Consider the following 12,080-nt stretch of genomic DNA (forward strand, 5'->3'; position numbering starts at 1 on the left):
TAGGATGACATCTGGTTTGTGGATCTCTGCCCCAGGCTAGTGCTCCTCATTTAATGGTAAACTTTTACCCTCCCCTCCTCTCTTCCCCCCCCCCCCCCAATCTTCTGGATGCGGACTATCCCATGGTGTGGCCCAGGTGCAGGATACATCAGGAATCCTGGAAGAGGTGAGCTGAACCCTCACAGCTGTGGCCTGTAGCTGGGAGTAGGTGGGCAGGGACAGAGGGAAGGAGAAGGACTGCCCCTGGACAAGTACCCCAGAGCCTTCTGGGTTCCTGGTGCCCCAGTGAGCGTCTGCCATTCAGAGATCTGACTGGGTTTTCTTCCCCACACTGTGGATCCACAGCTGCGTGGGTTGTATCCTGGTATGATTTTGGCCTCAGGAGGCTTGCTGCCCTGTTGGAGGCTGGATTCACCCAGACCTCCTGGCAGAAATACAGAGTCTCATCTGGCTGAGTACCAGATGGCGTGTTTTCAAGAATAAAATGTTCATAAGGGGCCAGAGTCGTCAAGGAAGCCTTTCTGGTGAAGGTAGCATTAGCCAGACATTGTTGCAGGAAGACAGGAAACGTGCCTTTGGCCCAAGGGGCCAAGCACCAGTTTAGGACCTGGCTGCTTTAGGGGCTGGTGGGGTTGGGGATTCCTAGGTTCTGGAAGAAGATGGAGGTTTGCCTCCAGAGGAAGCAAGGCTCTATCCTTTGCCATGAGGGATGAGGAGCACGTTCCCTTACAGCCTCCTACACATCTGTGAGCGGGTCCTAGGGGTGAGTAGGGGCAGAGGCCTGGGCAGAAAGACAGGAAGGAGAGCCCTGGTCAGACGGACTGGGTAAAGGGCAGCCACTTCCTGCCATCAGGGAATCCCCAGGCTGGGAGCGGACACCATTTGACATTTTCAGTGCAATTTGGACTTGAAGCGCAGGGTCAGGATGTGGGATCCGCAGGCCCCGCGCCCCTTACCTCACTTCCTTTTGCTCCCAGACCGAGGTGGGGTCCGCCAAGTGAGCTGGCCGTAATTAGGCCTGACAGGCAGCCTCCTGCTTCTGGCTGCAGTTGCGAAAGACTGCCGATTTGGAAAGGGGAGCAGAGTCCTGTCCAGGGAAGCAGCACGGAGCCCTTTCTCTTGATTGAGAGCACTTTGTGGCCAAAACCCACAGCCTGCTCTGAAGAAGACCCAGCCCAGGGATGAGTTATTAAAAAAAAGTTAAAGTCCTTAATAACTGGATTTGTAATATGTAACAGTGAAGGCTCAGATTCCGAGAGCAGGGATCTGGCTGTGGTCTCACTGTCAGGAAGCAAATCAAAATTTGCCGCTTTTGGGCCAGACCCCGAAGAGAGCCAAGTGTCCTGCTGCAGAGCCAGCCAGGCCACAGACTGAGGCGGGGTGTGGGTCAGCAGGGCCAGAGGAGAGCAAATCTTGGGGGTCTGCTCGGCACAGGACTGGGCTGAGTCGGCAGGTTCAAAGGGTCTGAGGCCCAGTAGGATGACTGGAGTATCAGCTGGTCCAGGGAACAATTCCCGAAGATGATCTCGTGGACCCCCTCATTCTCAGGGGCCCCTACCCCAACCTGGGGGCTCCATAGCTCAGCCACTTTGCCTGCACTTATAGGCTAAGCCTCACGCCAAGGTCTTGGGTCCTATTTAGTTTTAAGGGTCCCCAGGGATGGGGTAGCCAGGTGAGTTCGGCTGCTGCTGCTGTCCTACAGGAAGCCTGACGCTTTAGCAGGCTTTTCGTCTTTGCTGTGGCCGAGCTTCTGCCTGTATCCCCCTATTCAGCACCCTCCAGGCTCCCGGCCTGATCCCTGTGAAGAGTGTTCCTGCTTTCCCTGAGGGTTGTGAAAAGGCCCGCTGGCAGCTTAGATTCTGGGCCAGTGGCCACGGGAGCCCTCGAAAGCTTTTGTGACTCTGAAGGATGGTTTAAGGATGGCCTTTCTGGTGGGGAGTGCCTCTGGCCAGTGCATCCCATGCCTGTGTGGGAGTGTCCGGGAACGACATGTGTCCGTGGTATGCCGATGGCTCCCAGAGCAGATGGAGGACAGTGGGGATGGCTTCCTGGAGGAGGTGATGCTGAGCTAGCATCAGAAGCAAGGATTGGCAGAAGGGGTTGGGGAAGGGGGCTAGGTGGCGGTGTCTTGGACTGGGGGCCTGGCCCTGCCTGGGGCCGGTTTGTTGGCTGACATGATTTCCCCTCCCCCAGGCTTTATGCCCATCTGGAGCAGCCCTCTCTGGGGGGCTCTGGTGGGGAAGTGGGTCTCTTGTCTTGTGTCTTTGAGGCTGTGGTGACGTCTGGGAGACCTGGGTCCTTGCAGAGAGCTTGGGTGAGGGGAGGACTTCCTTCCCCAGCTCCCCTGTCTCTCTGCCAGAGTAGAGTAAGAATCCTCCCTCTTCCTGAGCCTTGCCCACTTTCCCCTCTTCCTGCTCTCCCTTCCTGTTTCCCTCTTCCTCTGTTTGCTCCTTGGCCTCTGGCTCCCTGTCTCCCTCCTTCTCCCCGCCTCTTCTGAGCCCTCTGTCTCGTTTCTTTTCCTTTTCGTCTGGAGAACAAAGGCGGTCCGTGCTGCCAAGGGGAATGAGTTCAAAGAAACTGCAATTTTAGATTTCCTGAGAACTGGAGAGCGTGCACATGCACGTGTGAGTGTGTACGAGTGTGTACACGCGCAAGAATACACACGTGCACGCACGGGCAGCAGAAGAGGTGGAGGTTTCCTTAGCAACCAGGGGCCCCAAGGATGTGTAGCATGTGCAGAGAGAGAGAGATCCCACCTGGGGTGAGCTGGGGCTTGCAGACTTGACCATTGAAGGGGGCGTGGTTCAGAACGCTTGGTTCTGCTTCTTCTGTCCTGCTCTGTGGCAGGGGATGCCCTGGGAGAAGGGACTGCATGCTCCGTGGATGTTTTCACTGAAGGCTCAGGGGGCCAACCAGATGTCACTGTATCCCCTTCCAAATCCCGGGTATGGCTTTTAATCTGAGATGTATATGAGGTACTCTCCCGCACCCCCAAATCCACTAGAAGGGAAATTTTGGTGTTTTGCAATCAGGAAAATAAACCCAGTGGTCCCCATCCCCCTTTCCCTCCCCCAAGGCCTTAATTTAAAACACTGTTTTTCCTGGGAAGTGTAATTAGAGCAACATGTTGTTCCTAACGAGCTGGGTGGGGCAGGCAGACAATGGAGCCCTCCCAGCATGCCTGACTGCCCCCGCCTGGGGCTCCCCTCCCGGAGGAACCAGGATCTGAATGTCCAGAGGGTCCTCTGACTGTATCCTGCTGGGTCAGGTAGGGGGGGCGGTCTATGGGCTACTGGTAACAGGACAACCTAGGTGGCTGGGGGAGCTCAACCCCTCCCTCAACCCCGCCCTGGAAATGAATGTCTGTCTAGTGTGGTGGCCCTAGGACCTGGGAGAGGAAGTCCCCCTCATGGCTTGTCCTCAGCTCTCTGTCCTGAGCTGGCCTACTGGACAGATAGACTGAAGGGGGCTTAAGGGTAGATTTTGCTCTGATGGGGGAGTGAGCCTCACCTATCCTTGGGTCCTTGTCCTCTTGATCTGAGGCAGCTCGGTAAACACCCTCCCTGCACACCCATCCGTGGGGCAGTCCTGGGGCTGCCCTGCATTCAGGGTGGGTGGGGAGGGTAAGCAAGGAAGGGATTGGTCAGATGTGGCTTCGTCTAATTAGGCTTTGAATGCCTGCCCTTGAGGTCTGTGGTCCTCAGAGTCCCTGTCTCACCTAGGACAGTGAATTAGGATGTCCTGGTAACACTTTAAGTCTACATCTATCCCTGCCTGGCAGTGCTGATATGCTTCCCCAGATGTGGTAAGGATCACTGAAGCCCAGCCACATTGAGAATCACTTTCCTGGAAGGAGGTGTCGAACCCCTCAAGTCAGACGGACCAGGAGAAGGTTGGGAAACGTAGGCTCAGGAGTTGACCGTCTGGCCAGGGCCATAGGACTCTCTCACAGTGAGGTGTCAGAGACCAGCCAGGGCCTTGGGAAACCGGGCCACACTGTCACTTAGAGGTAAAAGAAGTCAGAGAGTAGGGTGGTAAGAAGTTTCCGGAGTGGTTGGGAGATTTTCTGGAGGACGGAGAACTTGAACGAGGCCCTGAAAGATGTGTTAGATTCAGGAAGGTGGGTGGTATGGGAAGCCGTTCAGAGGGAGCCACACGCAGGCACTGGGGAGGGGGTTGGTGAGGACCCATGAAGCAGGCTGGTGCAGATAGGAGTGCTGGGAAGGAGGGGAGAGTATGCCAGAGTCCTTTCTTTATCCAACCACCCACCCACCCATTCGCCCCTCTTCCCGCCCTCCCTCCTCTCAATTACCCATTCATAGTCCTGCAGTTATGGGATGGAGATTTCAGCTGTGGTCCCTGTGTGTAGAATTGCTGGTTTAACACAGAGATGGCACAGGGTGGTGGTCTTTCAATGGGAGTGAGTCACGTTGCTGTGGAAGCTTACCTTGAGCTCAAGACACCAGGGAAGATTTAAATGGAGATCTGAAGTCTGAGTAGGATGTAGCCACATGAAGTGGGCAGAAGAGCATTTCAGACAGAGGGACCAGCAACTCCAAGCCTCAAAGGTAAAGAGAGCGTGCTGCCTCCTGCAACCTGCTAGTGTTCAGAAGGGCCGGGTTGAGCATGTACGGGGAAGTGGCTCATCACTGTCCGGGACCCCGGAAGGGAAGGTTATCTAGTGGGAGGCAAGACCAAGGAAGTCAGAAGGAACTAGAAGATGAGGGTCTTGGAGGCCATGCCGAGGAGTATGGGCTTCATCCTGAGTGGCTGGGGAATATTGGACGGGTTTTAAACAGAATGCCGTTCTTAGAAAGTTCCCGCTGGCTGCAGAGTACAGCATGCATTGGCTCTTGGGAGGGATTTGCAAAACCAGATGCAAGGAGACCACTTAGGGGGATGCTAGTGAATCCAGGCAAGAGAGGGTGAGGGTGCAAACCAAGGGAAGGAGACGGGTGAATGAGTATGCGAGAAGTTTGGGAGACAGAATCCCCAAGGCCCCAGGCGGTCAATTGGGCACCGTGATGTGGGGGAAGACAGCCAAGGTGGCATGGGGCTTTTTGGTTGGTTGTCAAAGTGGATGGTGGGACTGGTTTCTGAGAGAGCAGGTTTTGAGGGGAAAGTTAGAGAATCCAGTTTGTGACCAGTTCAGCGTTAGGGGCCAGTAGGGTGCACAGGTGAACTGAGCTCTAAGAGGTTGGGGATATGGGTCCTGGGCTTAGGGGAGATGCCCGGGGGCAGAAAGCCCAGGAGAGGGCTGGGCACAGGAGGAGACTCAGCCAGCAGAGGGTGAGGGTGGAGAAGGTGAAGGGGCAGTGTAAAGGCACCAGAGGGATGGCTTCAGGAAGAAGGCTGAGGTCAGCTGGCAGGATGCTGCTGAGGGAGTGGGAAGGACAGGAGCCTGCCAGTGGCCTTTGGGCTGAGCTACAAGCAGGTTGTTGTTGACTTTGGACAGAGAAGTTTCCAAGGCAGGGGTGCAGGGGGCAGAGCTGAGTGCACTGGGCAGAGGGCCTCGTGGAATCGAACTTGAGAGGGAGTGGATGGAGGCAGAACTTTCCAGAGAGAGAGAGGAGAGGGAGGGAGGCTGCCTGAAGATGCAGAGAGCTGCTGGGGCTGGATCTGGGAGACCATCTTTAAATGGGGAAGGGAAGGATCCAGCAGATAGTGTGAAGAATTGGGGGGGGACAGGATGGGACAGGGTCGGGGAACAAGAGAGCCTTTAGGTGTAGATGTACAGGGATAACTCCACAGGGCAGGGGTGGGCAGTGAAGTGTGCACAGTGTGGAGGGGGCAGAAGACCGTGGTGGCGGCATGCAGGCCGGGCGGGGGGTGGAGGATGGGCTGCAGAGGCAGGGATCCTGGTGACAAATGGCAGGGAGCAAAGATGTCCCTGGACCCCCGGGGACAGTGAGATGGACGGGGATAGCATTGGGATGAGAACGGTGGCCTCACGCCATGCCGAAGGAGCTGCCCGCGGACACACCTCTAACCACTGTCTCTGCTTGTTTCTCCCTCCTGCTTCCGCCGGGCCTGGCGCTCCACAGCTGTGTGCACCTGCCTTCTTCCTCCAGGGCCTCCTCCAAACGGTACTGGAGCCTAGCCTCCTGGAGGTTCTTGTTTCCTGTCCTCCTCGTAAACAGGTTCCTGAAAATGGGGATCCTGGTCTCAGCCTGTAGAGAGGAGCATCACCACAGAGCTCAACAGAGCCGGGAGGAAAGAGGGCATATGGAAATGAAGGATAAACAGGAATCGGAGGGACACTGCCCAGAGTTTGGGGGCCTGGAGAGGAATGCTCTGGGCAGGGAAATATATTAATGAGTTTTCCTGGTGATTCAGGAGAATGTTACAAGCACGTGAGAAAAGTTTGATCTTTCTGCCTCCCTGATCCCTTCTTTTTGCTCCTTTTGTCCTTGGGTTTTTACCCCTGGGCGCCCCCCTCCCACACTGGAGTGGGCATCAGCCTTCAGCAGGCCACGAACAGACCATGAGCAGGCCTTCAGGAAAAACCCTTCTTTTAAAGGGCCCTGCCTCGAGGGTGAAGCACACATCACCCCTCCTCCCGACAGCATTCGTCTCTCAGCCCGTCTACAAATGTAGGTGCTTCCTACGTCACACCACCTGCACTGAAGGTTTGGAGCAAGACTGTGAATTCCTTCACTTTATGCCCCATGACATAGGGATACATAGGAAGCCAGTGTCGTTCTGAGAGATGCTTCTGGTGGCTTGGTTCTCCTCGAGTCACCCTGGGAGATCGAGAACACTAATGGTAAACACAATGGTACCGACCACAATAATGTAATCCTTACAGGCACTGCAGTTTACTAAGCAGCTCCTGGGTGCCAGACACTTTATGTTTGTTCTCTTATTGAATTGTTGGAGCAAGCTCGTAAGGGTATTGTTATCCCAGATCTTCATATGAGAGTAATGAGTCACAGACGTTGAGTAATTTGCCCAAGGTCAAACAGCTAGAAAGCAGCAAGGCTGGAACCAGAACTGAGGTCTGTCTGATTCTAGAAATGAACTTCTTACTGCTGCAGGTCAGGGAAGTGTAGTGTCATCAGTGTGTCACCAGGCAAGAGTGACAGCTGGGGTTGGTTGTGGCAGGAGGAAGCCAATGTGTTTCAGTGCTCCAGCTGCTCCCACCATCTACGTTAGGGCATTTGTACGTGGATGCACCATCCTTTGAGAAGGAGCCCAAAGCAAGAGTCTTAGAGGATTAATCTAGTGATTCTATTGTTTGTTAAATGAGATTACACAAGACAAGCTCTAAAGTATCCGGCATAGTCCTTTTATTTATGGTTAACATCTCCTGAGTGTCAAGGCCTTCTTGTATGGACATGTAGGTTGTGCACTGCACAAGGGCACTGTGTCTAAAGAGAGACAGTTTCCAGGGCAGATATCATATATTTGTATTTATTATAACAATTTTCCAGTAGGTGGCAGTAAAGTGTCTCGTTCTAATAAACCAGTAAAATATGACGATTTTCTGACATGGAAGTAAAGAGTCTTAAGAAAGGGACATCTTTCTTTAATTGTAACAAAGGTGCCACGTGGGCTAGTAGACCTGTTGAGGGTTCGCATGAACCCATTCTTCTAAGGGTCGTGTTAACTTCTTCAGGCCTCACACTAATCTTTAGAGGTTGGCAACTTTAATAGCCATTTTATAGATGAAAAAATTGAGCCACAGAGAGAGATGAAATAACTTAGCTAGCTCGGTAGTTGGTGGAGTAGAACCTGTGTTCCTAACCATTGTGAGACTTGGTAGTTGTTTAATCCACAGCGGTATATGTGTGCCTGCCTGGCCCCAGCTGCTTCCTCGTGTATTTCTTCGTGATCACTGAGGATTCTTGCCCAAGTCTCTCTGGCAAACCCTTAATAGGCAGAGTTGACACATGCTGTTTTCATCTCTGGTCTATAGTGGTGAAGGAGCCTCCCCAGCAGCTCCCTTCAGTGCCTGTGGATGATGGCGACTTCTGTCCCCTTCTCCTGTTTGTGAATTGTCTTTCTGGCTCACAGAGCAAGTGTTCTGTCCTGATGGTGGCTGGAGGCGAGAGGTGGGGGTGTGGAGCTGGCAGGTATCTGGAGGGTGTGGTGTGGGGGATGGAGACAGAGATGGGACACCAGGGTGGATGGTATGTCGGGAGGGTCTGAGCCTGGAGGCAAGACAACCAGGCTAGCAGGAGGATACGTGGTCCTCTCTGGGATTAAGAGGGGCTGGCGTGGACGTGCCAGGATGAAAGTGGGCAGTGTGTGTGTGTGTGTGTGTGTGTGTGTGCGCGCGTGTGTGCATGCATGGTCGTGTGTGTCAGGGATGGGGAGACCCTGAGCAGCTCACTGATGCATCAGAGCCTGCATTATGGAGGAGGGGTGGCCTGGGGTTCATTTGAAACAAGGTCACCTGAATCCTGGGCCAGGCTGCTCAAATTGTGATCCTGGAGAATATGGTGTTTGGCAAAAACTGACTCAGTGTTCTCATTTTTGCCTGCCTGTTTGCCTACTTGTGTGCCTTTGCCTCTCTGTTTCTGTCTGTCCATGCATGTCCTTCTTTCGGCCCCGACTCTCCTTCCCTTTTTTTGTCTCTCTGCCCTGGCCTTCCTCCCACTGTTGTCTCTGTTCTACCTGCCGTCCCCTGCAGTCGGAGGACACAGACCTGCCGTACCCACCGCCTCAGAGGGAGGCCAACATCTACATGGTTCCCCAGAACATCAAGCCAGTGCTCCAGCGTACCGCCATAGAGGTGAGCCTGGCTCTGGGGCGGGGGGTGGGGAGGCAGCCTGGCCCTTTCCCTTCCTGCCCCCAGCCTCTCCTGAGCCTTTTCCAGCCGCTCTCCTCACTCTGTGTCCCCAGATCCTGGCATGGGGCCTGCGGAACATGAAGAGTTACCAGCTGGCCAGTATCTCCTCTCCCAGCCTTGTGGTGGAGTGTGGAGGCCAGACCGTGCAGTCCTGTGTCATCAAGAACCTCCGGAAGAACCCCAACTTTGACATCTGTACCCTCTTCATGGAAGTGGTAAGCGTGGCCTCCCTATTATCTCCTTCCTGAGTCCCGATGCCTAGACTTTTCCTCAGGGCCCTGGGCAGCTCGGGTGTCTGCTCTGACTCCCTGTGGGATCCTGGGTAGGTCATGGCATCTTTCCCACCTCATTCGTCTGTGAAAATGGGGAAGCAGAGCTCACACTCTCCTCACTGGAAGAGTGGAAGCCTCTGAGCAGCACAGATGGGGTCAGCTCGCTCCTTCCTGCCCAGATCCCGAGTGCACAGAAGGGACCCACTGTTCCCTTTCAGGGCAGGTCTCAGCCCGCTGGAGCTCCCCCCAGGGGCCTGCCAGGACTGACCTTCCATGGTTCCTCCAAACCCTCCCTGACTGGGTCCTCCCCCAGCCGTGCTGTGGGCTCACTCCCATGGCCCTCAGGCCCCCAGTCCTCTGCAGCTCCCCGGGCTGCCTGGGCCTAGTGGCCGGAGTAAGGCAAGCCTGAGGAAAGGAAAATGGTTTGCAAGATGAAAGCACTGTAGAAATTCCAGGCCCAGTGGCTGTCAACAGGAGCCTCCTCTTGGCTGAGCCAAAGCCGCCACCGAAGGAGAGCATATAAATTATTTCAAGTTGTGTTCAAAGTGCTTTTGGGGCTGGGGTTGGGAGGGGGAAGAATCTGGGTCTGTAAGCCAACTCTTGAGTATCCACTTGGGGGGGACTGTCTGCAAGAAATGTTGAGTCCTGGGCCAACTTCTCCCCTCTTCCCCTCCCCAGCCAGTGAAGGTTCAGGGAAAGTAGACTTGTTGTAACTTTGGGCTGAGCTAGATGTGTTTGGAAGGTAAGGCTGTGGGGGAAAGTCAGCCTCTGCATACAGCATTCAGGAGGCAGATAGAAAAGGTGTGTGGCTTCTGGTCCCCTGGCCAGCTCCTGGGCTTGGCCAACCACCACTTTGGATTTATGGCTGTTGGGGGTTATGAGTGGGTTTATGGTCATTCTCTGCTCTTTGAGCTTGTCCTGTGAAGGAGAGCCCCCCTCCTCCGAAACCTCCCAGAGGTGGGTTCAGGCCATTGTCTAGCGCTTCCCTCCTGCTCTGCCCAGATGCTGCCCAGAGAGGAGCTCTACTGTCCCCCCATCGTGATCAAGGTCATTGATAACCGCCAGTTTGGCCGCCGGCCTGTGGTGGGCCAGTGTACCGTCCGCTCCCTGGAGAGCTTCATGTGTGACCAGTACTCTGAAGAGAGTCCGTCCCCGCAGGGCGGCCCAGGTAGGGGTGAGGCTGTTGATGGAGAGGGCAGGGCAGAGGGGCTGGGGCAGGGCAGAGGGGCTTCCCAGGTGAGATGTGTCCCGAGGCCCTCCTCTTAGCAGGATGTGAGTGAGAAGTCATTTCTGCTCAGCTGACCAGAAGGGTGGACATCTTGCTTTCCTCGGGGCATCTCCTAGGTCTGGGCTACTGAGAGGCCAGGGCTGCAAAGGGAGGAGGTAGGGGAAGAGTTGAGGGAGAGAGAAAGGCATGGATTCCATGGCATGATGAGGGAGAGAGAGAACTGGGAAGACAGAGAATGTGAGGGAAGGTGGGAGAGACAGAGACAGGAGAGGGAAGAATTGGGTGGGAGGAGGAGAAAGACACAGATTGAGAAGTGTGGAAGACTGAGGGCCTTTTGGCTCAGTATCCTGGCTGAGTCTTGTGGCTGGAGAGGGGCGAGCCCCCTGAGAGAGCCAGCCCCTTCCAGGCCTGGACACTGATCTTCTCTACAGATGACGTGAGTTTACTCAGTCCTGGGGAAGACGTGCTCATTGACATTGATGATAAGGAGCCCCTCATCCCCATCCAGGTAAGATGAGAACTGGGCCCCCTGGGAGAGATGCTAGCTCCATTGGCCTTGGCTGCCCTTCCCTCTCCCTTCCTTATCACATAGCCTCTATCGGACATCTCTCTCCCTGGTGGCTAGACACTGTATAGGTGGAGGAACCCAGATGCGAACTTTTCATTCTGGTCAGGAGTGGGGTGGAGGGGTTGGGGAAGTCTGTGTGTGTGATCTCCTGGGTAAGACCCAATCATTATCCTCAAAGCATGAAAAAAAAAAAGGTCCCTCTACCTAGAGGGCTGTGTTGAGGGCTCTCCCTGCAGATTACTCAGGAAATCATGGTGGGGCAGCAAATAAGAGAGAAGGAAGACAGGGGAGGGAGTGACCAGGCAGTTTTAGGGGTGCTCCAGCCCCATTGTCTTACCCCAGCCACAACCCTCCTTATGGGTAGATTCATCTATGGGCTCATGTTTGGTGGCACCTTGGAGGCAGCTGAAGAAGAGGGGTCTGTGTTCAAGCCAATAGTCCCTCTTGCCCCATCCCCCTCCTCCCAACTCTAGGAAAAGAGAGAAGGGGAATCTTATTCCAAGGGAATCCAACCCTGTGGGCAGGTAAGAGGCATCCTTTTGCCAGGTACTCAGCAACTTAGGGGCCAGCTGGTGACCCAGACTCCAGTGCCAAACAGAATGGCAGGAGGTCTGTGGCATCTCTTACTGAGCAAGAGGCCTTCTCCCCACCTTGGGCCCTGGGCTGCTCTAGTTCCTGTAGGGCCAAGGTCACCCAGTCCTTCCCACAGTGCAGATGAAGAAAGGCCTCACCGTGAGCACCAGCCTTGACCTGCATCTGTTCCAGGTTGTCACCCCTCTCCCGGCTTTGCATGATGCTGGTCACTCCCCTGGCATCTGGGGCTGGCTTCCCAGAGCTTCCCAGCTGCCCAGAGGCAGAGCCTCCAGCCTGTGTAGACAGTACTTGTGTCCTCGGGCTCTTGGCCTGTTTATTCACCCAGAGATGGCATCCCTTTTTGGGAGGGTCTCATTTCCTTAAACCACCAAACAAATACTGGCCTTGGGAGCAAGAGAACACACTGGGTGGGGTGCTAAGGTGGGCTCAGGATCCTCCAAGCTGCCCTGTCACGGGTCTTCCCTCTGACACGCGGGGCTGATTTCTGCTTCTTTTTCACTCGCGCACCTTTTACCTTTGCCACTTCCACGGGAACATCTCTGCTGTGAGCCTGGGCCTAGCTGCTGCTGAGCTGAGACGAGGTCTTGCTCTATGGTTTCTCTGATGCTAAGAATCCTCACCGGT

At 54.9% G+C, this 12,080-nt stretch overlaps 1 protein-coding gene across 22 annotated transcripts in view; it reads left to right on the plus strand.

The window, feature by feature from the left end:
- Nucleotides 1-12,080, plus strand: part of DYSF (dysferlin) — a 225,210-nt gene that overhangs the window by 148,062 nt on the left and 65,068 nt on the right. For 15 of the 22 annotated variants that reach the window (XM_043603654.1, XM_043603650.1, XM_043603658.1 and 12 more), the window contains 5 exons: nt 137-166; nt 8,636-8,737; nt 8,848-9,009; nt 10,069-10,234; nt 10,726-10,802. In XM_043603654.1, the coding sequence (XP_043459589.1) occupies nt 137-166; nt 8,636-8,737; nt 8,848-9,009; nt 10,069-10,234; nt 10,726-10,802 (537 nt within the window). Of the gene's footprint in view, nt 1-136; nt 167-6,044; nt 6,087-8,635; nt 8,738-8,847; nt 9,010-10,068; nt 10,235-10,725; nt 10,803-12,080 lie in introns of all 22 variants that reach the window. The other 7 variants (XM_043603645.1, XM_043603652.1, XM_043603651.1 and 4 more) reach the window with 1 other exon arrangement.

Source organism: Prionailurus bengalensis, chromosome A3, assembly GCF_016509475.1.
Source record: "Prionailurus bengalensis isolate Pbe53 chromosome A3, Fcat_Pben_1.1_paternal_pri, whole genome shotgun sequence".
NCBI lineage: Eukaryota > Metazoa > Chordata > Mammalia > Carnivora > Felidae > Prionailurus > Prionailurus bengalensis.